General features: G+C 39.5%; 1 protein-coding gene across 1 annotated transcript in view; it reads left to right on the forward strand.

Annotated features, from left to right (window-relative positions):
* The window catches only part of ARHGAP22 (Rho GTPase activating protein 22), a 338,996-nt gene that overhangs the window by 285,974 nt on the left and 26,371 nt on the right, over positions 1–26,651 (forward strand). Inside the window, exon 4 of the mRNA XM_044665779.1 lies at positions 10,267–10,395. Coding sequence (XP_044521714.1) covers positions 10,267–10,395 — 129 coding nt within the window. The remainder of the gene's footprint in view (positions 1–10,266; positions 10,396–26,651) is intronic.

Consider the following 26,651-nt stretch of genomic DNA (forward strand, 5'->3'; position numbering starts at 1 on the left):
CTAAGACCAAGTTCAAGATGCATTGATGGAGAGAATTTTCATCCAGAGAAAAAAGAAATACTAAAGAACAAAACACAAAAACTATATTGCATAACCAACAAGGGTATGAAACATATTTTATTTAACTTTGTGTTTAGGGTGGTTTCTTACACATAGAAAATGCTTAATAAATGTTTGTTGAATAAATGAATGGAGAGAGAGAAAGAGATAAAATACCTTGGATCATCCCTTTGCTATTTGTATAAATAAAATTTATATTATTATGTATTACTTTATATTCTGTTATATAGTTTTTAAATAATATATTATCACACATTAATTTACATATTATATTTTCATTACACATTAATGTGTATATTATATTACTTATCATCACACATTAATTTATTTAATATATTGTTTATTATTACACAATAATTTCTATATTATGTTAAATTATATATTATAATGTGTTGAATGCATATTATTTAGTGTATATTAAATTATATACTATAATGTATTAAAATACATTTATATTGTTATTATTACACATAAATTTATATATTATATTAAATTGTGTGTTATAATATATTGAATATTTATATTATTTGTTATACATTAACTTTAAATTATATATTAAATTAAACATTATAATCTATTAAATAATATTTATATTATATAAAAATATGTATATAAGAATATCATACAAATAATTTGTATAAATAAAAGTCTCTCAGGTTTGAGGATAGAGGTGCAGCTAGGTAGTACAGTGGACACAGTATCAGGCCTGGAGTTAGGAGGACCTGGATTCAAATGTGGCCTCAGATCCTTCCTCACTGTGTGATGCTGCGAAGTTGCTTAACCCCAGTTGCCTACCCCTTGCTGCTCTTCTGTCTTAGAATTGATACTAAGAGAGAAGGTAAGTGTTTAAGAAAAAAACATACAGATTTGAGGATCGATTAGGTCATGAAGTTGAGAAGAAATATTTTGTTAGATGAGATATATGAGACCTAAGACTCAGATTTCTGGGGACAGCTGGGTAGCTCAGTGGATTAAGAGCCAGGCCTAGAGATGGGAGGTCCCAGGTTCAAATCTGGCCTCAGACACTTCCCAGCTGTGTGACCCTGGGCAAGTCACTTAACCTCCATTGCCTACCCTTATCGCTCTTCTGCCTTGGAGGAAATACAAAGTATTGACTCCAAGATGGAAGGTAAGGGTTTAAAAAAAAAAGACTCAGATTTCTGTTATTTAAATATTTATTTCAGTCTTAACATTGTTATGATTAAAAGTCCCTCAAAACTGAATTTGGAGTAAGAATATCAATTTATTGATTATATCAGATTTATTGGCTAGGCCAGCATCATAACCAATAAAGTGACATAGGATTCTGTGGCCCTTTTGAATGTCGAGGGACCCAGAAGCTGGGTCAGGCAGCTTGATAAATAGCTTTAGGAGCTCATTAGTCAACCCCTCCCTTGAACATCCCAAGACATTTCTAATTGACAATCAGCTCATTAGGAGGTAGTCCATCAAACCCAGCAGTTCCCCACACCAAGAGAGGGACAGGTGATTTGTTTCTCTGGTATGCAGGAAAAGAATCATTGTAAAACCTTCTAGTTAGCCAGAACCTGTGAAAGGATCACATTCCTAAGAACAAAGAGAATGCAAAAATCTATAGACTGGTTGGAGCCAGATCTAAGATCTGCCCCAGGAATTCTCCCTAATATAAAAATAATACAGTATATGACAAATAAATTCTTAAAACATCAAGTTTACACATTTCTACATCACTTGGAAGCACCTACTATTCTGCTTTCTTGGGAGTGTCTTGCCCATAGTAGGTGCTTAATAAATGTTTCTCGATTGTTTCCAAGGTCATCAGAGAAGAAAAAGATCTCCTCCATCCAGTCAGTTAAATGTAAGCAAATTCTTCAGCCTCACTCCTCATCCTCTGTGAATAATAAAGTGACCCCCTACCGGACCAATTTCTTGGCCATCTCTGAGTCAATCTCAGAGGTCCAAGGAAGATAAGTAGTAGTGATCTGTCTTGTTGGCTATAGTTGTTATTTGGGGCTATATGTCAAGTCACTACTGCATGGCTATAATAAAAGATGGCCTATACCAAGTTATTTTCAGGCCATTGCAGATATAATTAAAGGGTTGTAGACTGCTTTTCCACCTACCGGTTTGATTTACTTTGGACTGATGTGTGATCTCATCTATCTGGGTAATTCCTCCCACTGTGCAAATAACCATCCATCCATGCCCTCTACAAATTTGAGTTACAGGCTATTATTCTCTGCTCTCTCTGCATGGTTAAGGAGAGATATATTTGCTTGTGGCAGATTTTCAGTATATTACAGCAGAAAACAATCGATTTGGAATCCAAGGACCCCAGTTCAAATCTTAGCTGCCTCTATGATGTTGGTCAAGTTGCCTAATCTTTCTGGACCTCTGATTCTCATTTATACAATGAAGAAGTTGGTCTAAAGGGCCTTGAAGGTCTCTCCAGACTCTAATTTACAGTCCTTCCAGGGAACAAGGTAGATCTTACCCTAATTTCAAGCCAGCCCTGGTAGTATACCCTATTCCACAGAGACTCTAGTTGAGACCAAAATGCTACTTCGTGAAGGCTTCCAACCATACTCACATCAAACCTGGATGAACTCATTCTCCTTTTCCCATCTTGGTTGCCCTCTTCTCCTTTCTCCCCACAACCCAGGCCTTCTTTGTATATTATCTCATTAATTAATTAAATATATATTATATATATAATTAAATATTATTTTATTAAATTATCAAGTTACTAAAGGAAAGGATTTTGCTTGAATTTCTGCAATTCTCCTTCCTTCTCCTTCCTCCCCATGACCCTATTTAGCATAATAATTGGCAATCAATTACAAGAGATATAGTAAGTACTTTATAAATACAGTATCTCCCGGTCTAATTTATCATTCTAAATATATCATAAAAATCTATTTATTTACAAAAGAAATATAAGTATCCCACAGTCGTAACAAAATAAAGCAGGAAACATTCCAAACTTGTATTATGTGCAGAGAAGTATGCTGGGGAATTCTTACATGTTGGGAAACTGAGTTACCAGGAGGATAAACAATTCATGGTAAAGTGGTAAACAAATACAGAATAGAACCGTTATTTCATCAGTCTCGGTTTAGTGATCCAACGTTGCCTGATCTAAGTCTTTGTATGTCAGACAAAGGAAGTACACACAGATATAGGTGTTCCCACAAATATATTTGATGATGCTCCAGGTATCAGTTCACTCTGCTTATAAAATTCAGATAAACCAAAATCTGACAGATGAAGGAGAATAAGGAAGAGGCCATAGTGGTCACTAGTGAAGTCTGAGAAAACAGTTTATGTAAGGTGATGGGGTTGGACTTTAAATTACAAAAAGCTGATGGGATTCAGTCCCTATTTTAAATTATAGAGGCAGCTAAGTGGCTCGGTGGATAGAGAATTGAACATAAAATCAAGAAGACTTGAATTCAAATGTGGTCTCATATATTTACTAACTGTCTGACTCTGGGCATCTCATGGCCTCAGTTTGCCTCTGGTTTTATCAACTGTAAAATGGAGATAAAAAGAGCACCTACTTCCCAGGAATATCGTGAGGAACGAATGAGATGTAATTTTTAAAAAACATTAACTTCTGTCTTAGAAACAATACTAAGTATTCATTCCAAGGCAGAAGGGTGGTTAAGGGCTAGGCATCTGGAGTTTAGTGACTTGCCTAGGAAGTATCTGAGGTCAGATTTGAACCTAGGACTTTTCCAGACCAGGCTTCCTATCCATTGGACCACCTCGCTGCCCCATGAGATCTAATTTGTGAAGAGTTGTACAAACCTTGAAGTACTATATAAATTCTAGCTATTATTACACACTCCCCCATCTAGTCTCCCCTTGTCCACAGTCTTCCTGTTTCACCTCTTCTTCTGGTCCTTGAGATTTGAGTGTCCCACCAAGGATCTAAGTTTTTCCAAATCTCTATTCAGTAAAAAAAAAAGAGCAAAACCTCCCACAACCATAACCTATTCAAGGAACAAGCACCAGTTTTGTCACCAAGGATTAAGAAACTCAGGGCTTGGGTTCCAAAGAGGCAGAAGTATCTGGAACCTTTCCATAGAATCAGAGATATTTTCTTACAAATCTCTCAGTTTAACAGACCTATCCCTGCAGTATCCCTCTAACTATCTACAGATCTGTGAACAGTACATTACTCCCAGCATAATGTGAATTCCTGGAGGGGAGAGTCTGCTTCCTTTCTGCCTTTGTACCCCTAGTCTGTAACCTGGGCTCTGGTGGGTGCTATTATATGGGGAGGAATAGGCTTGCTGAATTTATTTTAATTTCTCCAGCTCTTACACATTGGTAGGTCTTGCTTCCAGAACTAGACAAGAGGGGGTGGAGATAAGGGAAGGGAGGAGGGGAATTACTTCTTTAACCCTCCTCCTTGAGGTCCCCTTCACCTTGCAAAGCAGTGTGGAATCTGGAATTACAGTTGAGTTAAACAATAATTAAATAGTGAGGCCAAATACTTCCTTGCTTTCCAGTCGTTGGCCTGGCACTTGGAGTTGCCTTCACTCACTCACAGAGATTAACTGGGATTTAGTAGGTGCAAGTTCTGTTTATATTAAGACAATTCCATGGAAACCACCACATACCACAAGTCCTATTCTTTTCTGTGTAAATTCCAATCACAGCCTCTGTAAAGGGCCTAGAGTCCTTTCCTTCACTAACAAATTTGAATCTTTAAAAAACTTAATATGCTTTACTCCTTCCAATTGGCTGAGGAGACATAGAGGGCAAGTAGGGGAAGCAATGTACAAGTTCAGAATGTTGTATATATAGTCTTATATGAGTATTCCATAAAGATGAGACTTGGCTTTAAAAAAAAATCTTTCTGAGAGTGGATCAGATTGTCCACAATTGAGCTAAGGGGGGCAGCTAGTACCTCAGTGGACTGAGAGGCGGAGGTGCTGGGTTCAAATGTGGCCTCAGACACTTCCTAGCTGTGTGACCTTGGGCAAGTCACTTAACCCCCATTGCCTAGCCCTTACCTCTCTTCTGCCTTGGAACCAATACTTCATATTGATTCTAAGACAAAATGTAAGTGTTGGTTTTTTTTAATTAATTTTAAAAAGGAAGGACCTGAGGGCATTTGGAGGATCAAAGGTCAAATCCTTTATGGCTTTGAGTCCACCTATACACAGAGTCCAAAGATTGGTTGTATTTCTTAAACCTCAAAAGGAAGCAATACTTTCTGGCTCTGACAATGACCACAACAGGACCCAACATCATAAACGTCCATATTGAAGTGCTGTAAACATTGGGTAAAGCATAGAAAGCCATCTTTCAATCAGGAAGACTTAAATTCAAGTCCAATCCTAGTATATACTGGCTATGTAAATGTCCCTGGGTGAGGCTCTTAAACTTAGTCCCCTAGGCAGTAAATTTCTAAAATTACTTAGAGTGCAGAAGAGTTGATGATGATGATCTCTGTTGGTAGAGGCTGCTACTTTTTCTGGGAATCCCCTATACCAATGAACTCACAAATCCAGGCATCTTGAAAAAGACAATTTAAAATCAAGTTCTCCAAACTCAATAAGAAATTACATGAAGGAGCCAAAAGATAGAAGAGAAGATGAAGATAAAGAAGAAGGAAGAGGAGGAAAAGGAGGAGGGAGAGGAGAAGAAGAAAGCATTCACAAGAGAAGGGACCATAGCCAGGCATTTTGAGGACATCCAGAAGCCGTGGATAGAAGCACTTACATGTCCACTAATGATATCCATATGTTTTAAGAGCCTTAAAAATTCAGAGATGTAGGCACCACTGTCAATAGCTCCAGTTCACCAGCTTGGAAAGCCTCATCCTAATGATTCTGGTTATATGAAAAGTCAAGGAAGTCCTGATATTTGCTGCCAAAAACGGGGAAAGACAGGGAAAGGCTCTTTCCCTGTTGCCTCCTCTCATCTATCCTGATTATGTTTCTCTGCCTTCATGTCTTCTACTTCCATGGATCTCTGTTCTCTGGTTTATTGTTATTGTTGTCCAGACATTTCAGTTGCGCCTGACTCTTCATGAGTCCATCTGAGGTTTTCTTGGCAGAGATACTTGGAGTGGTTTACCATTTTTTTCTCCAGTTCTTTTAACAGAAGAGAAAATTGAGGCAAACAGAGTTAAGCAATTTGCCCAGGATCACACAATCGGTAAGAGTCTGTGGCTGGATTTGAACTTGGATCTTCCTGATTTCAGGGCTGGTTCTCTATTCACTATGCTATTAGCCACACCAAAAAGGGGCTGCTATATCCATAAAGAGGTTTCTTGTCTTTGCTATTGTGGTCAGGGAGAGAAAGAAGGAGCCTGGAAATGATTTTCTCCCCAAGATTATTAAATAAACGTATCAGTTGGGAATTGAACCCACATTATTTCAACCTTTTGCCCAATCTATCCATTATGCCAGGCTTTAGTAAAATCATAGATCTTCCTTGATGTTTATGAGGCTCCCTAAAGACCACAAGTTGTAGCTGTCTTAAAGGTCAGTTTAAGATTGCTTATTGGTGATAAGAGAGCACATTCTAGGACCGAAGCCAGTGAGGAATCTTTCAGCATGTATATTATTGCATGGGCATGATACCCCTCGCCCTAGGCATACTTCTTAAACATCTTGATTTCATGTTGTGGCAAAGCTAATCGGGGTACCACACAGGTTCCGTTGTAGTCGCTTTCCCCACTGCCTTTTAAGTAAAAGAATCAACCAAATTTCTATGGGCTATAAAAATAAATTACTCTGATACTTACTCCCTATATGACTTTTGGCAAATCGCCTAACCTTTCTAAGGTCAAAGTTTGCTTGCCTGTAAAATATGGAAGTGGATTCAGCCTCTGAGATCCCTTCTATTTCTAAATCCATGATTCAATGATCTTTAAAAGTGCCTAATTCATTTGGTTTTAATGTGACAGGAAGTCTCTGGATTGCCCCTAAGATGTAAATATTTCCCCTTTTAAATGACTGACAGCTAGTGCTGAAATAAATATATTTCAGACTGAAATGCCAGGGACCGTTATGTCACAGTGCTGGTCATCTTGTGTTAAATGCTCTGTGCCCTGGGTATCCCTACTCACAACTAGGAAAACAGCGTGGTCTAGACAGTCTCATCCCCAAGGTAACGCACACAGGTACGCTGCCAGAAATGTGAATACCTATCTGCACCAATGAGAAACTGTTCTGGCCCCACAATGTCCCAAATTACACAAATTAGGACAATATCAGAGAAAGCATGATTGGCAGGCAGCATCTTATGCAGTTAGTAGTACATGACTCGCAGCTATTTGCATTCAGGGTAGGCAAGAGCATCGCTGATCCTGGATTCTGAGCAGTTCAACAAGCTTACTATGTTCTTAAACTTCACTTGGTGCTAAAGAATGAAAAACAAAAGCAAAAGAAAAAGAACCTTGCCTTCAAGAAACTTATATTTTATTTGCAGCATATAGAATGGACACAGGCAAGTTGTTGATTTTGGTCCTTTCTGACTCTTTGTGACCCCACTTGGGTTTTCTTAGCAGAGTGGTTTGCCATTTCCTTCTCTGCCTCATTTTACACTTGAGGGACCTGAGGTTTAGGGGACTTGCCCAGGGTCAAACAGCTAATAAGTCTGACTTGAACTCAGGTCTTCCTGACTCCAGCCCCTGAGCCACCTAGCTGCCAGTAATCAGAGAAATAGAAACAAGGTAATTTGAGGAGGGAAACAAGACTTAAGAAATGGGAGTTTCAGGGCAGGCTACCCAAGGGGGTAAAGCATTTTGAGAGGTAGAGTCTAAGAATGGGGGGACATGGGAGATAGAGGATTGAGTTCACAGAACAGAAGGCAATCCTGTTTGGCTGTGAGGCAGAGCAGAAGAAGAGTAATTTAAAATAAAGCTGTAAAGGTGAATGGGGGGACCAGAATGCTACCCTTAGTTTTGTATTTTTCTCTTAGAGATAATGGGGAGCCAGTGAAGACTTTCCAGCAGCAGAGGGACTGGCAAAAGTTCCAGATACCTCAGTTGGGGAAGCCCACATACCCTGACTTTTCAAAGCTGATCTTTCCTTACAAACGAACACACTGGGGGCATCTGGGTAGCTCCGTGGATTGAGAGTCAGGCCTGGAGATGGGAGGTCCTAGGTTCAAATCTGGCCTCAGACACTTCCCAGCTGTGTTACCCTGGGCAAGTCACTTGACCCCCATTGCCCACCCTTACCACTCTTACACCTAGGAGCCAATTACACAGAAGTTAAGGGTTTAAAAAAAATAAAAACAAAACAAAAAACAAATGAACACACCCTCTAGTTTAATATTCAGCTATTTGGTTTCTTTGACTGTTTCACTTTCACAGATGTCATGATTTTTGTTTTACTGGATTTTTTTACTTGTAGATTCTAATCTATCCTAGATGTTTTGAGGCTGCTAGATGTTGAGCCTATCTTAGTCTAACTGAAGTATGTTGTTGTTGTTCAGTCATGTCTGACTCTTCATGACTCCATGGACCATAGCCATCTCTGGGGTTTTCTATGCAAGGATACTGGAGTAATTTGCCATTTCCTTCTCTAGTGGATCCAGTGTATACCAAGTTCAAGTAACTCACCCAAGGTCACACATCAAGGATGTGTCTGAGGCTGGATTTGAACTCAGATCTTCCTGACTCCAGGCTTAGTGTTTTTAACTACTGTTAGTAAATAAATAATAATAACTAAAGTATTACTGAACTGAAAAAGGAAATCTACTCTGCCTATTTTACAGATGAGAAAACTGAGAGGTGAAGTCATTTTCGTTCAAGGTTTCTACTAAATAAGTAACTGAGCCAGATTGAAATTCAGGTTTCTAAATTCATCCCATTAATAGAAGTGCTTCATATTTATCTTTATTCCACAAGACATTTTCATCTATATATGTTTATAATATATATAGACGTAGATATATGTTTATGTACATAAATGTATATATTTATATATGTACACCTATTTCTCCTGCATATATACATAGTTTCTCACATTCATATACACATTTTCTCATATACATCTATATACATACATATGTGGAAATATATGTAATATATACATATTTTTACCCTGAAAAATCATTCTGACTTTCAGAACCTGGTTATTCAAATAGCCTACAAAGCTGATTAGAGTAACACTACTTGAGATCTGCCACGCTTCTGCACTCACCATCAGAGTTCTAAAAAAGAACTAGCGAGCTCTATGAGAGGTCTTAATTAAAAATATATTTAAAGGATATTAATGTCATTCCACCACAGCTTAATTCTGCATCTTTTATTTAAACGGTCTCTCACAATGCTGCTAACATTTACTTTTGAAATATAGAATGAAAAATGAAAAGAGAAAAAAGAAAGCAAAATGGGAAAAATCCAAAGAAAGATTAATGATAGTTTATATTTCTGTATCCTTTAGGGAGCAGAGAATCTTTGATCTATAACTAGAGGGAACCTCAAAGGCCCCTTCCTCATTTTGCTGAATAGTCAACTGAGGCACAAGGAGGTTACATGATTTGTCTTCGGTCATACATATAGGTAGTAAGAGGATTTGAATCCAGGTCTTGATCTCAGAGCCAGCCCACCTTCTAATGTGACATCAGCTACCTGTGATCTATTATCTTATTATCCATTGACTTGTGTTCATGCATAGCTCATAAAGGGGAGAACCAAGATTCAAATTGAAATTGTATGGAAGGAGTTTCTCTGGAGATCAGTGGCTTGCACAGTATCAGGCAGAGTATATAAGTGAGCGAGAGAAGAAACCAACAATTCTAAGATCTCTGGGCCAAAAAACCTATGTGGTTGATTCAGAGATTCATATGCAACCTTCTTTTTTCTTTCAAATATGGAAATGTTCACATTTGCTCCTGGCTATAAATATCTAACATTTATATAGTACTTTTGGGTTTGCAAAGCATTTTACAAATATTATCCCCTGTGGTCCTCATGAAAACCCCAAGTAGGGGGTATTATTGTCCCTGTTTGAGAGATGGGTAAACTGAGGCAGGCAGAAGACAAGCAGCTTGTTCAGGGTCATCCTGCTAGTGAAACAGATTGGACAGCTTCTTGACTAGCTCCTGTTCTCTGTTCTCTAGCTCAACCATTTGGCTACCTAGAGGCTTCTATCAAGTTCATAATCTTCTAAACCATTTTTTTTAATATTTAGAATTTTTTTTAATATTTAGAAAGCAAGAAGGTAGTAAAGGGTGTGCTCTTTTGTCTTCCAGGTGGTGCAGGGGACCGGGAGAAGATGCCTGTCAATCATGAAGCTTTCCTCCTTATGGCTAACTCCCAGAACGACATGGAAGATTGGGTGAAAGCCATCCGGCGGGTCATATGGGCTCCATTTGGTGGAGGTATTACAAATAGCTCCCATGCTTCTAAATTAAAACTGTTGCCTCAAGGTAAACCTCTTCCTTCCCTCCTCGGATATGCATCTTGCTCCCGAGTTCCCCTCTGTGTATTTCTAAAGCAGTCATTCCTAGCCAGGTTGGTCTTTGGGTGTCTTCAAAGGAAATTGGGGCAAAGCATCAGAAAGGCTACAGAAGGGACCGAAAAATACCAGAAGCAGAAATTTCCCCAGAAACAGGAAACAAAACTATTTTTGTTTTTTTCTTTTGCTTTTAAAGCGATTCCTTTCTCTTAATGATGCTCTCGTGTGGCTTGTGTGGGTGCCTCTGACTGGGCACTTTCGGGATGTTTGTGTATAGACAGTGGGTGTGTGGATGTGTGTTGACGGTGAATCCTTCTGTGTATACACACACACAGCTTGTGTGTGTGTTCGTATTGCACATGACCCCTTTGCTCCTGCCAGGTGGGGCAGATGTTTGGCTCTCCCCTCTCTTCTCCTGTAAAAGCTGAGCTCCCTTTTCTGAGGCTGAAACTTTTTTGGAGAAGACAGCCACCAAAGCCCCTTCGTGAGAGATGATCACTCGGAGGAGTTGGGGGGAACATGGGGAAAAGAGGCAAAGCAGAAAAGGCCCCAAACTTGCTGACCCCGAGGTCTCCAGACCTTTAGGTTAGCTCCTGAACCCTGCGAAAACCAGGTTTCCACCTATTCTTGGCACAAAGAAGATACTTAATAAATGCTTAGCCCTGCCTCGGAAGGAATCTCAGAATCATGAAGACGGAATTGGAAAGGCCCCTAGGAGTCATCTAGGACAACCTACTCTTTTTACAGATGAGTAAATCTAGACCTCTAGAGTTCAGTGTTAGATTCAAAACCAGGTCTACTCTGACTCCCAAGCTATTCTCCTGCAATAGGCAGCTTGTACCTTCTCTGTGCCCATTCATTCAGGCAGAAGCATTCATTAAGATTTCACTAGGTGGTAGACGCTGTCCTAGGCAGCCAGGATACAAAGACAAAAAATGGCATTCAAGACTATTATTTACTTGACCAGCCTTTAAAGTATCTTGACTCCTAAAACTAGAGGCTGCTGCAGGCGCACTTGGAAATTCAGGATTCTTCTAATGTACAAAAACCTACATATTCAGTTGGGTCTAAGCTCTTAAATCAAAGATAATGAAATATCCAGTACCATCTGCCCTTGGTGTAGAGGATGTAGGAGAAAGATGGAGTCACCAAGAGTTACCAAAATCGACTCATAATTTAGCCTGAAGCTATCAGCCTTAGGTATCAGCAAAACACAAGCATGAATAACCAAAGGCCAAAGGAAATGAGTTTTCTGATGAGCAAGAGGCTCACATCATTATTTCTGGCTTTGGGTTTGGAAGTACCAGATGGTAGAAGGATATGGGCTTAAGTATCACTTATTAAAAAAAAAAACCAACAACAACAGCATCAGATTCCATACTCAGATCATGGAAGGGTCTATTTAAAAATATATATATTTTTTTTTTTTAATGTTGCCTCCTGGGAAGAAATTCCCATGCCTTTATTTGAGTATTCAAAGCAATGGGAAAGTGGCTCTGTTTCTTTGATGATCTTTTGGCAAGGAGTCCTTCCCACCCAAGCTTCCAAAGAGGGCATCCAAGCCACCTCAAAAGTCTTTCTAATTATCACCCATAGGTAATTAGTACTCAGGAATAGGAAAGGAGCAGGGAGGGGGAAAGGAATGACTGTGGAAGAAAAGAAATACTTTATTTTTAGAAACCAGTTATGGGCAAAACAAAGAAATCGCTTGATCTAGGAGATAGCTGACCTAGGAGAATTGGTTCAAATTCGGGCTTGGACTCTCATTTGCCTTGTGACAAAGGGCAGGTCATTTAACCTCTCCATGACTCTCTAAGACATAAATTGTAAAGAAGGTGCCAACCTGTATTGATAGAATGGGAGTTTGTCTCTCCCATTAGATTCTCCTAGAGAGAAGCCCCCTTTCTTCTTTTTTTTTTTTTTTAATCCTTTCTTTGTATGTAGAGTGTTTAGCACAGTGCCTGGCACGTTGTAGATATTTAATAAATGTTTGTTGATTTGACTGGGAGTTCCCTTTATCCAGATAATCACGCCAGTCCCTTATCCTTATCCTATGGTCAAGAGCTCACTTTGATCACCTGCTGAGTTTGTTATTCCTGGCTTCCCAGGGGCAGAATTCTAAGGGAAGGTGACCGGAGAGGAAATACTTTCTCTGATTCCAAGATTTCTCTTCCTTTTTCATTATGGTTAAATAATTAAGGGGAAAGGACTTAAAAAAGGAAGAGAATCCCTATATATGCATCCATTCCTTGCTAAGGAAGTAGATCTCAGGTTCTACTTCCAGGCCAGCCATCTCCCTGAGGCTGGAGAAAGGAATGTGTGTGGCTCTTGATGTGACCTTGGTATGTGATTGAAAAAGCACACATTAAGAACTAGCAAGGTCACACGTGTGCCCTCTTTCATACCCTGTCTAGGAAATCACTTTGCTTCTCTGGGCATCAGTTATCTTGTCTCTGAACTGAAGGGGTTGGAGGTGTTTTTTTTTTCTTTAATTCAAAGATATTTTATTTTTCAATTATACATAATAACAATTTTCAACATATGTTTTCCAAAATTATAAGATCCAAATTGTCTCCCTCTCTCCCTTCCCTCCTTGCTCTTGCAGATGCTAAGCAATTTGATCTGGGTTATACATGAGGGAGTTGGACTTTTGTTTTTCAGTCATTTCAGTCATGTCTGAATTTTTGTGACCCCATTTGGGATTTTCTTGGGAAAGATACTAGAGTGGTTTACTATTTTCTTCTCCAGATTATTTCACAGATGAGGAAACAGAGGCAAACAAGTTAAGTGACTTGTTCAGAATGATAGTAAATGTCTCAGGCCAGGTCTTCCTGACTCCCACACACCATGATCCTGTAATCTCTTTATTGTATATAGCTCTGAGTTTAGAGAGGTCTTGGCTAGACCCAATCTCTTTCTCTTTAAAAGAAAATGGATAAAATAGGATGGTGTATGCTGGTCATTTGTCATCCCCTCTTATTCCTATCTGATTCTCTTTTAACTTTTGGAATCTGAAATCTGAGGATGAAGCTAAACACAACCTCTTACTCTCAGCTATATCCAAAAAGCCACAAAACCATACATCACAGTCCAAATCAAACTGATTCAGAGCTAGAGAATTGTGGCCATAATGTTATTTTATAGTTTTGGAGAGATTATCTGACATAAAGCTTTTAATTCTCCTGATACTCAGACTGCAATTTGGATATACACCCCAATTCGGGAGTACCTTAAATGGTCATCTAGTCCCTTAGGAATGATGAATAGGGCTTTCCACATACATGTACCCTTTTCTCTACAAATTTAATTCTTTGTTAAATTAACAGAGCATTAATTTTTTCCCACAGTGGTCATGTGACCTTCCCCCAACCCCAGCAAACCAATGTTGACACACTAAATATTAAATTTCTCCACACTAAAATCTATGCTTAATATCAATAATATGGAAATAGGTCTTGATCAATGACACATGTAAAACCCAGTGGAATTACACATTGGCTATGGGAGGAGGCTGGGGAGAGGGAAGGGAAAGAACATGAATCTTGTAACCATGGGAAAATATTCTAAATTAATTAATTAAATAAAAATGTCCAAAATGGTTGTAAACAAACAAACAAATAAATAAATCCTATGTTTAATAATGGCAGCCGAAACCTCCAAAACCTAATAGCAACATACTTGATACCACAAAGCTATTTCTACAGTTGCATCTAGAACTTTCTCAGACCTACCCAATCTTCTGAACTAGCTTCTGGTTGGTTTCAACTTTATACAGGTGGAACAGTATTATGTTCTCCTCCTCGAACCACAACAGGGAGGCAAGAAGAAAAGTGATCGATAAAACTTCTTGATAAAGCTGGAGATGCTAAAAACCCACGCCCCTCATTTTGGTAATAGGCTCAAAATCTGTTGTCTTGAAAAGCTTATTTATCATTGCTCACATAGGGAATTCTGTTAGACTGAAGGTTGCTTCTATATGCAGTCACTGAATTGTCCCTAGTTGTGGAAATCAGTTTTGCTATTCATGTACATGAGTAAGGCAGATGTCTACTATTGTGTCACAAAGTAATATGACTATATCTATAATTGATCTTGGTCTTAGAAATTTTATATAGGACTTGAAACACAGTAAAAAGTCATTGTCCATTTCATTAAGCTTTACTCACTCTGCTTATAGATGCTGCTAAGACCTCAAAATTCACAGGAAAGAAGGATTAGACTCTACTTTGACCAGATGAGGAAAAAGTAGAAGAAATCAGTGAAAGTTTTAGCTTATAATGAGGAAGACCTTTCTAGACATTGATTGCTGTTGTTGTTCAGTCATGTCCTTCATGGCATTTTCTTGGCAAAGATACCAGTGTGGTTTGGCATTGCCTTTTCCAGTGTGTCCCCATTTTACAGTTAAAGAACTAAGGCAAATTGGGGGTTAAGTGACTTGCCCAAGATCATACATCTAGTATTTTAGAGCTTGGATTTGAATGAATAACTTCCTTACTGCAGGCCCAGTGCTTTATCCATTGCACCATCCAAAAAGAATGTATAATCTCAGGAAATAATGAGTTTCTAGTCAACATGGATCTTCCAAATGGAGTTGGATATCACTCCAAAATATCACTGTGTACAGGATCCATGCTTTCAGTAAGGATTGAACTGGTTGACTTTTGTTCCATCCAGCCATTTCATTTATCTATCTTTAGTTTAGTTTGAGGAGACCCTTAGCCATCAATAATATTTATTCAATTATATGAAATTAAACTAAAGAAATAAAGAAGTTTTATAAAATTTCCTCCTTTTTTGATGTACAGGAGAAAAGGATAAAACAAAGAAACTATAGATCAGTAAAGCTTGAATAGGCCAATTTCAGCTTGTCTTTATAGAATCAAATCCACATGGACCCTTCAAATTAAATCACATCTAGATTGATGTGTCATAAATCAAAAAAATGGGCAATTTACCTAGTTAATTTGTTCAAAGTATGTGTCCCCTCTCTGATGCTTAGAAGGAAAAACCATTTGGGGGCATGCGTTAAATACCCTGCTTGTTGGATTATTGGCAAATTAACCCCAAGACAGCCATTTTCCACAGCTCCTTAGTAAATAAAAGAGACATATGGATCCTTATGAGATATAGTGTACCAGAAAATTGGAGGCTTGCTAATGTTCTAAGTTTCAAAAAAGAAGAAAGGATGGAGTAAATTGAAGAAATAATGAACAAATAATCCAATGGTCAGTTCCTGGAAAAATTCTAAAATAAAAAAATTAAGCAGAAGCTCCTAAGCATTTAGAAAAGGATAAAGAATCACTAAGAGTCTAAAACAGGATAATTTTATTTTTTGGAGAGGGTTATAAGAGTGATGAGGTTGATGGATGAGGAGCTTGTTAGAAGAAGCATGAAGAAGGAGAGGCAGGGAGGTAAAGAAGAAAGAGCGCAGTACTTAGAGTCAGGAGGACTTACATTTGATCTCTGCTTCTTAACTCTTTCTGGTTGTATAAATGTGAAGAAGTCACTTAGACTCCTTTGAGTCTTGGTTTCCTAATCTCTTAGATGAGATCCACAGTGCTGACCACAAAGGGCTGTTGTAAGACTCAAACGAGGTGATGTATATAGCATATCTCTAAACATTATACAAACATCCATTGTTATTAGAAAATTGTATTAAATTCAACAATGCACCAGACAAAGCCTCTCATGAATGCTGGTAGACTGTGGATAGTGAAATATAGGGAAGGATGTTAGTAATAATAATGACTCAGTTTATAATGAGCTTTCCGGCTGAGGTGAGAAGTGATGTATTTGGAAATAAAAGTGATGTAATAACTCAAACATTAATATACATCTAATAGATCCACAGGGAATGAGATAGATAGACAGACAGAAAGACAGACAGACAGACAGATAGATAGATAGATAGATAGATAGATAGATAGATAGATAGATAGATAGATAGATAGTTTTTGTCACTATGCTTCAAGAGGTAGGTAATAAAAATACAGGTATCCCTTCCACACAGCAACTTTCCCCGTCACAGTTTCAATATATGGGTATGAGATATCAAATGGGAATTTTGGGGGAATTTTGCAGAAGTCACAGATGATAAACAAAAGCCACACAAAAAATTTAGAAACTCAGAAACGCATAAAATATATGGATGGTATTGTGTAATGTAAATATATTTTATCCTTTAATACCATAAATATACACAATTTCTTTTTTAAAGTTAAAATAAGTATGATTTTAATTTCATATTCATTTCTTATTTTTAAAATTTCTTTTTCATGCACATTTTTACTTAACATTGGCCTATATATAATCTATGACCAAATACTTAACCCCAATTTTGCAATGAAGGTACTATAAATACCCCATGAAAGAAAGAGAAAATATTCAGATTTCTTCTCTGATATGAAAAAATCTCAATGACATCATTTCCTATTTTGCAGAATAAAAATAATATTAGTATTGATAATAACTAGCATTTTCATAATAGAGCTTAAAATTTACAAAGAACTTTACAAGTGTTATCTTTCCTATCCTCGATACAATTCCAGGATATAAATGCTATTGTTATCTCCATTTTACAGATGAGGAAACTGAGCCTGATAGAAGGTAAGTGACTTGTTACATAGCTAATAAGTTTTGGAGGCAGGATTTGAACTAGGGTTTTCCTGGTTCTGGGTCCAGCTCTCTATCTACTGTACCACCAAAAAAAATTCTAGATGTCATACAATATTGATGTAGCATATCCTATATCTATCATATATTATAGTAATAATAGAGTTATAGTAATATAGCAATATCACATAGTAATAATAACAGCTATCATTTCTAGAGATTTATGACTTGTAAAGCATATTGTATGTTAGCTCATTTGAATATCACAACAACCCAGTAGGTATCTATTTTATAGGTAAGCAATCTGAGTCCTAAAGAGATTAAGTGACTTATTGAAGCTTACAAAGTTATTAAATGTAGTGGCAGGATTTGAACCCAGGTCTTCAGGCTCCAAATTCATTGTTCTTTCTACAATATCTCTGGTGTTCCTCAGGAATCATGTCAGAGTCTGGCAGGAGCAATTCTTCTCCAAGGCTCAGTTTGTGATTTAAGTAATTAAATAATATAGAGAATGAAAATCAACCAAAGACAAAGTGTAGCCCAACATTATAGACAGAGAACTATAAGATGGAACCTCCTCGTCAGAGTTTTCCTTTGAAAGGGAAAATCACCTGGACATTATATTATATAGAATCATATACAATGAGAATAATTGACCACATGAAAAATCCCTCTAGTCAATATGGCAGCTAGGTCAGCCAGTGGATAGAGTGCTGTCATAGAATCAGAAAGACTCATCTTCCTGAGTTCAAATCTAGAGTCCAGCACTTACTAGCTACGTGATCCTAGATAAGTTACTTAACCTTGTTTGCCTCAGTTTCCTCATCTGTAAAATGAGCTGAAAAAAGAATTGACAAATTTCTCCAGTATCTCTGCCAAGGAAACCCCAAATGGAGTCATGAAGAGTTTACACAACTGAAAATGACTAAACAACAACCATTGACCAGAAACCTAATAGTTTAAGTCTGCTCCCATCAATAGGTAGAATATACTTGACACAATCTAATTTTTAAAAATCATTATTATCATCATTCTACTAATCAAAAAATCATAACCCATTGGTTATGAGATAAAGTATAAATTTGTTAGTCTGGCTTTCAAGTCATCTTTTTTCTTTTTCTTTTCTTTTTTTTTTTTTTAAACCCTTACCTTTTGTCTTGGAGTCAATACTGTGTATTGGCTCCAAGGCAGAAGAGTGGAAGGGTAAGGCAATGGGGGTCAAGTGACTTGCCCAGGGTCACACAGCTGGCAAGTGTCTGAGGGCAGATTTGAACCTAGGATCTCCCGTCTCTAGATCTGGCTCTCAATCCACTGAGCTACCCGGCTGCCCCCCGATCTTTTTTCTTTTTAAACCCATATCTTCCTCCTTAGAATCAATACTGTGTTTTGGTTTCTAGGCAGAAGAGTGGAAGGCTAGGCAATTGGGTTCAAGTGACTTGCCCAGGTCACACAGCTAGGAAGTGTCTGAGGCCATATTTGAACCCAAGACTTCCTATCTCTAAGCCTGGCTCTCAATCTGCTAAGTCACCTAGTTCCCCTGACCCCTAGCCATCTTCCTACAGCAGCTTACCTTTCCAGTCTTCTTTCATCAGACTTCCCTTTTTGTATTCTACTTTTCAGCCAAACTAACAAGGCACCATCCCCTCTTCTTGCCTTGGCAACCTCCTACTTTTGGACCTTTATTAGGGCTACCAGCCATCCCTAAAATAAAATTCTGCCACCATCTGAGCCCCAGACTCCATCATTTTAAATCCTTCTTTCTGTCAAGTTAGGTACCACTTCCCTTCATGAAGTCTTTCCTTATCGTTCCCCAACCCCCAGACCTAGACACACACACACACACACACACACACACACACACACACTCACTCACACTCACACTCACACTCACACTCACACACACACACACTCTCACACTCACACACACACACACACAAATAATTAGAGCTGAAGGAGTATTCTCCATGGATGTCTCCATTGTTCTTCTTACATTCTGCCAAATATCATAGTTAATTGTGTGCCTTGACCTTACATAAGTACACTGTACTTTTGTATAACTCTCCAATTGAAGTCAGCAACCATTTCTGCCCTGGATGACCACAGTGCTTTGGACATAATAGCTATTTCATTCATGATAACTGAACCTAATTGAATTGAGAGAGCAAACGGACACAGAGATGACTGCTGTTCTCAAAAGAAAAAGACAGAGCCTCTGGTCAAGCAAATGATCATCTTTTCAGGGGACTTCTTAACTGTAGAATTTCTGCTCTTAAAGTCAGGGTGGGCTGTTCAGATTTGTGTTTTCCTGTATTCATAGGCACAGAACAATCCATCAGTTTTGAGACCAAGAGTTTTCTTTTTTTTAACTCTTACCAAAGTATTGATACTTAAGTAGAAGAGCCAAAAGAGCTAAGCAATGGAGGTTAAGTGACTTGCCCAGGGTCACACAGCTAGGAAGTATATGATGCCATATTTGAGCCCAAGACCTCCCATCTTCACTCCTAGCTCTATCCACCGAGCCACTTAGCTGTCCCCAACCCAAGAGGCTGTTAAGAAGTAAAGATAGAGGAGCATATGACATCATGGCAGTCTGTATAAAGCTACTGAGAAAATATAGTATGGAAGAAAAAGCAAGATGACCTGTTTGGCTGAATCTCTGGTTATATGAAGGAATATGATGGATAATAAGGATTGGTAGGTTGAAGTCAGCTTGTAAAGGGATTTTACTACCAGACAGAAGAGTCCATATCTATATTATCATAAGATAATATGGAGAGTGGAGAGAATAGTGGATTGGGACTCAGGAGACTAGTTCTGGTCCTAGTTGTATTGTTTTCGGTTAAATCTGACTCTTTGTGATCCTGATTTGGGGTTTTCTCAGCAAAGATACTGGAGTGATTTGTCATTTCCTTCTCCAGCTCATTTTACAGATGGGGAAACTGAGGCAAACAGGATTACAGGACTTGTCCAGAGTCAGACAGCCCAGAAGTGTCTGAGGCTAAATTTGAAAGATAAAGATGAGTCTTCCTTAGTCCAAGCCCAGCACTCTTATCTATTATGCCACCTAGCTGCCCCATTCTGGTCCTAATCAGCTGTTTGAACTTGGACAAATTAACCACTTCTCTTGGCCTCAGTTTCCTAATCTGTCAGATAATGGGAAGAACACTGGACTCAAAGGTCTTTGAAGTCATCTGTCATTCTGAAAAGTTTACAGTGAAATTAATGGAAACATTATGATTAATTATTGCTAATTCCTATGTAACTGAGAAAGACTTCAATAGTGGCAAGAATAGCACGACTATAGTTATTCCAAGTGGTAATTCCTCTTCTCTTAGAGTTTGTTTTCAGTCTCTTCACATGAAGTACTTTGAGTCCTATAAACATAAATACAAGGCAAGGCAATAGTGTCTTATTGGTTGATCCATAGAAAGCAGGATAGCTTTAGCACCAGAAGGGATCTTGGTAATCATCTAGACCAAGCCCTATGTTTTACAGATGAGGAAACTGAGGCTTGGAAAGACTAAACTTCTTGCCCAAGGTCACACATGTCATAGATTTGAACTGAACCCCCTGACTCCAAAACCACAATTCTTTGCTCTACCCCCACAGCTGCCACTCACAACCTGAAAAGGCTTCACCACCAGCAATTAGAGGACTACTTTGACTCCCAGGGGAGGTGAAAATCCCTGGAATGAGGAATTCAAGTAATGATTTAAATGCAGATTTTCATCACTATCTGGGGGAATATCTGTTTGAAATTCAAATTATCAAATGGTAGCCCTTGGGCTCCTCAAGACTCAATGAAAATTTTAATTTAGCCAGTAGTGGGTTTTTGCTACTACTTAAAAGTCCCTTTCAAAAAATTGGAATAAAAGGTAATTCAAGTAAATATGATTTTTAAAATATCAGTAATGACAAAAATAGTAGCCATACAGACCTCCTAGGTAGAAAAACAAATTAGAGAGTTTGTTCTGGCTTGGAGAAGGGGTGTATTTGACACATATGTGATTATGCTGGAGAAAGTAAATTAAATTCTCAGAGAAGACTCAGAGAAGGCCTGATTCAGATTAAAATTTAATTAGGAAATGCTTTTGTTACTGTTGTTGAGTTGCTTCAGTTGCATCTGACTCTTGTGGCCCCATTTTGGGGTTTTCTTGACTAGGATACGGGACTGGTTTGCCATTTCCTTCTCAAGCTCATTTTACAGTTGAGAAAACAGAGGCAAACAGGATTAAGCAATTTGCCTGAGGTCACACAGCTTTTATCATCCAAGGCCTGACTTGAATTCAGGTCTTTGCTACTGGAGGCCTGGTACTCTATCCACTCTACCAACTAATTGCCCCAAAGTACAAAGTAATATGTTGGTGTTTAGTCATTTTTCAGTGGTGTCTGACTCTTCAGGATTCCATTTGGAGTTTTCCTGGCAAAGATACTGGAGTAATTTGCCATTTCCTTCTCCAGCTCATTTTACAGATGAGGAAACTGAGGCAAACAGGGTTAAGTGACTTGCTCCAGGTCATATAGCTAGTGTGCCCCTGAGGCCAGATTTAAATTAAGGAAGATGAGTCTTCCTGACTCCAAGCCTAGCACTCTATCCATTGTGCCACCTGGCTGCCCATAACACAACATCCATATTGTTAATTTGTGGTTTTCTAAGTCAATATATGACTGGTAGGGATCTGTTTCTACTTGAATTTGATACAGCAGCTCTCAAAAATCGGTCATTTTATCTACAAATATCCCTCATCTCAAAAATCTTAGGGAAGGTCTAATATTTGAAGAATTCTAGATTTAGAGCTGGGAAAGCCCCTTCTATTGATTTATTCCAATCCTCTCATTTTTATAGAGGAAGAAATTGAAGTCCAGTGTGAGGAAATAATTAGTAGCCACATAGCAAGTAACTGTCAGAGTCAGAATTAAATCCTAGGTCTTGTTGACTCAATGTGCTAAAAGGACTAATTGAATTTGGAAATGGAAGATCTGGCTTCAAATTCTGGTGCTGACTGACATTTATTAACTCTAACTGGGAGCAAGTCCCTTCTTCTTCTCTGGGACTCAGTTTTTTCTTTTGTAAATGAGGGTATTAGATTCAATGATCTAAATATTCCCAATCTCCACCATCTACCCCTACCTGCACTCCCTAAAAAAATCTCTTCAAATCTATGTTCCTACTTATTCACCCGACCTCTTACAGAGCAGCAGAATAAGATCTAAGAAAAGGATATCTTCTTTCTGCCTGGTTTTTATTGTTCTACTAAGGTAGGGAAGACTTGTAGACTGACCCCAGCCTGCACCCAAACCCTGGCCAGGAGTGAGCAGCTGTTTGGCCTGAAATCAGACCCATCTCCCCTCCTGTGTGCCCTTGGCTTATGGTCTAAGGGAAAGCCAATAAAGCAAGTTCCTCATATCTCGAGTCCTCTAGACCTTGAGTTACTTGACCCAGTTGAACCACACATGACCCATTTTCTTTACAAAGCTCTTACACCACCGAGACAGGCTTTTTCAAATATGAAGAGAGACAATTTTGAATTCAAGGTAAAGGTTCAGGCTGTCATTTATCTGAGCTGAACCCCAAATATCTTGGAGTTAGGAGATGGATTCCCCCAAGACTTTTCCTTCCTCTAATTGGAGGGAGGAGAGGATCCCCAACATCTCAATCAGAGGGAGACAAAATCCAGTGTCCCCTGTGTCTCATAGGAGATAGGCTGGTCTATGTTCTAAGTTCAAAGTCATCCCGTGGACCTTGACTTCCAGATTCCTGTGCATTCACTTGAAAGATTTGTTGTTTCAAATGTGCACTCAGTTCCCAATTATCCCATTCTCTGAATGCTTCACATATGAGTGTGTGAGTGTGTGCGAGTGTGTGTGTGTGTGTGTGTGTGTGTGTGTGTGTGTGTGTGTGTGTGGATACAGCTGCCACAGCAAAACACATTGGATGGAAAATGAAGCTGGTTACTCTGGACAGAAGCTTATGGGTGGGGTGGGGGGATACAGGTAAAGAGGACATTCCAAAAAGAGAAGAGCAGTTTTACAGTCTAGGGCTTTAGGGAGACTCAACTGCCCAACCAGTGATGGTAAGACTCCATTCACTCATTGCTCACAGAGGTTCCTTCTCTCCCAGGGGAAGGAATGACTATTTTAGCAGCCTCACTGCGTAGTTTAAATTCCCCTCGACTCCAACAGCAGCAGTCGTATTAAATAACGTTCTGGCTTTTCATTCCTGACTTAACATTTGTTCTATATCTGGCTCAGATCACTGAGGTGGAAATCAGTGGGACCTGTTGATTTCTTAGTTGGTGTCTGGTCCAGGGAAAGAGGAGGAGGACTGGAAAGAAGGTCAGGATCTGAGAGGTTGGATGGAGATGGGCTATTTCTACATGTGTAGAGATGTCAATTTGACATCTTCAAAGTTTACCTGCTTAGATTCATTGCAAACGGGCAAAAGGTAGTCTAGTTTCAACCAGTACTTTGCACTCATGAGGCAGCAGAGATTTCTCTGGCTATGTTTCAAAGAACCAGATTCTGATACCCATGAAAAACATGGAATATTTTTTTTTCTTTTAAAAGGAAGAAAAAACAATTAAGAGGGGGCCATGGGAGTCAGGAGAAGGCTGTACATCTGAGATCCTGTCCAGATTAAGCTCTGAACTAATAATAGACATGCCATGCAGCTGGGAGTAAGAGGCCCATACTGTGAGGCAGCTGCTGGTAGGTTATTTCTCTTTGCAACCAACCATTCTTATCAAGATGGGCTTGCATCTTTCTATGAGTTCATCTTTGAGCCATGGCAGGTTACAGGGGCTAGAATAATGAGCTAGGACTCAAGAAAGGCAGCTTTGAGCCTCCAATCTACCACTGACTAACCATGGGACTTCCATGGGCCCAGAGGCTCACAGATTTAAAACTAGCTGAGAGGGGGCAGCCGGGTAGCTCAGTGGATTGAGAATCAGGCCTAGAGATGGGAAGTCCTAGGTTCAAATCCTGCTTCAGACACTTCCCAGCTGTGTGACCCTGGGCAAGTCAATTGACCCCCATTGCTCACCCTTACCACTCTTCCACCTAGGAGCCAATACACAGAAGTTAAGGGTTTAAAAAACAACAACAACAACAACAACTAGATGAGATGTTAGAGTCCAATGAATCCAATTATCTCATTTTACAGATGAAGAAACTGGCACCCAGAGTTTAAATGACTTGATTAAAACAGCAGGTACTTATATCCAGAACAGGATTTGAATCCAGGTCTTCACACTCCAAATAATATTATGTGGAAGGCAACTCAAAAGCTGGTGCTCTTTCTACTATACTACCTTTGGCAAGTCATTTTTATCTCTCTGAGTCTATTTACATATAAAAACAGAGAGATTTGACTTGGATCAGACAGAGGTTCTTTTGTCTTAGACACCTTTTTCAGAATAATGATTTTAAATGCATTAAGTTAAATATGAAGGATTACATAGGAAACCAGTTACTGAAATACAGTTATTAAACCACACAACAACCAGCACAAGTTCACAACTTCTAAACAGTTGGGGATCCTTACCTTGACTAGTTCAAATTTAAATTGCTCTCTAAAGAATTTGCCTCAAGAACACTGGGCAAGCGGATTCTTTCCCCCTTTTTATATATGAAGAAACTTTACCTCAAAGGGGTGACATTTCTTGACTAAAGCCAAAAGTCCTACGTTAAAGACCCAGGACTCAGAACTCTGACTTCTGACTCCAAGATTGGCATTCTTTTTTTTTTTTTTTCAGTCACTTGTTGGATTCTGAGATTAATCAATCTCTCTCTCTCTCTCTCTCTCTCTCTCTCTCTGTCTGTCTTTCTCTCCCCCACCCTCCCTGTTATCTATCCAGTTATCATTTCATAAATCAGAACACCCAGATTACACTTATTAAAACCAGGTTTGTGGGGGTGATTCCCCAGTGACTTTCAATACCAAGGAGCATGTATGTAATTTGTTCTATGATAAGCCTCAAAGCAGGGGTTCTTAACTTTTTTGTTTTGTCCTGGACCCCTTTGGCAGTCTAATGAAGACTAAGGACCTCTTTTTTCACAATAATGTTTTTAAATGCATAAAACAAAATACAAGATTACAAAGGAAAGCAATTACAGTGAAATACACTTATAATGTTAAGAAGGAAAAGTTCAGGGAGTCCAGGTAGAATGCTTAAGTTTAAAGGAAAACCTTTTTAATTTTTATAAATTCTAAAAATTATTGGTTGTTTACTATGTGTCCAGGCACTATGCTAAATAGTGGGGGTACAAATACAGATAAGGCAGCCTTTGCCCTCAAAGAGCTTACACTTTTTCTGCCTTCCTAAAAATTTCTGAATTTAACAGAAGCCAAAAAAGATTGAATTTTTTAAAGGTCCCTTTTAAATGTTGGGTTAACTTCTGCCTTCCTGCCATTTTTCTCAGTGACTTGCACACCCTCCCCCACTCCCCAACCTGGGTTTTGAAGTGAGGTGACAGGAAAGATTTAGTGCCTTCTCTGTAGGAAGCCCTCCCCCCTTGGGGGAATAATCTGATTTCAGGGAATCTGTTCTCCAGCTCCCTCCTAGGGGCAAGGCAGCCCTGGAGGAAGGCTCTGGATTTGCTGGAGGGGGCTATTTAGCCACTCACCAAAGCCTAACTTTTTTTGGGGGAAGGGAGGTTGGAGTCAAGAAATCCCCAAACTTCTGGGCCTCGAGAGGCTCTTGGGTGCTGTTACTCTGCGACTCTGGCTGCAGGGGCCCAGGGTGGAAAAAATTCCCCTCCTGCATTCTGTAGCCTGAGAGAAACTGGAATAGACCAGTGTGGGGAAGGGAAAGAAGGGAACAGAGCAGCCGGGCTTGGGGGCAGCCCCACTCACTGCCTCTTACTCTGGGGAAGGTGTGGGGCGCAGGAGGGCTGCAGACAGCAACTGTGCGCGAGGTTCTATCCCAAGTAGATCTGACAAGCAATTAGAGGCTGAATATATTACTCGGCCTATGCTGGAGGATGCCTTTGTTAAAACTTGCGCTACGGACTTAGCGGCTGTTTACATTGGCTGAAGCTTTCGAAGCCGGTGAAGGGAGGGAAGGGAGGCTGGGCAAGATCCTACCTGCCGCTGGCCGGCCTGCCTGCCTGCAGTCTATGGGGCTGGCGGGCCACATTTCATTGGATGCCTAGAATACTTTCTGCACAAGTCATCTTTGATGCCAAGGCCCCGAGCGTGCACCAGATGTGCCTCTGCTGCCTCGCCGAGCAGAGCTGCGCTCCGCTCTGCTCTCCTTCTCCGCTGGCTTCATGGAAGGCAGCCAGAGCTGGGACGGAGAATGTGTCTGATGCCCGAAGCCGCCGGGACTTCCTTCCTCTGCAGCTCCTGCTCCCTGAAGCTGCCTCCCTTCTGCCTAAAGCTCAGCGCCTGCGACTTAACTGAGTGTTGTGCCAGGACCCGAGGTACCAGCCCCGGCTCTAGCCGCGCAGCAACCTCGGGGCCCTTCTCCCCCTCTCCCTCTCCCTCTCTCCCTTCTTTTCCCCCTCTACCCCTCTTCCCCCCCCCCCGCACCTCTCTCTCTCTTCTAACCTTTCTCTTTTTTCTTT

This window comes from Gracilinanus agilis, chromosome 2 (genome assembly GCF_016433145.1).
Source record: "Gracilinanus agilis isolate LMUSP501 chromosome 2, AgileGrace, whole genome shotgun sequence".
In the NCBI taxonomy this organism is placed as follows: domain Eukaryota; kingdom Metazoa; phylum Chordata; class Mammalia; order Didelphimorphia; family Didelphidae; genus Gracilinanus; species Gracilinanus agilis.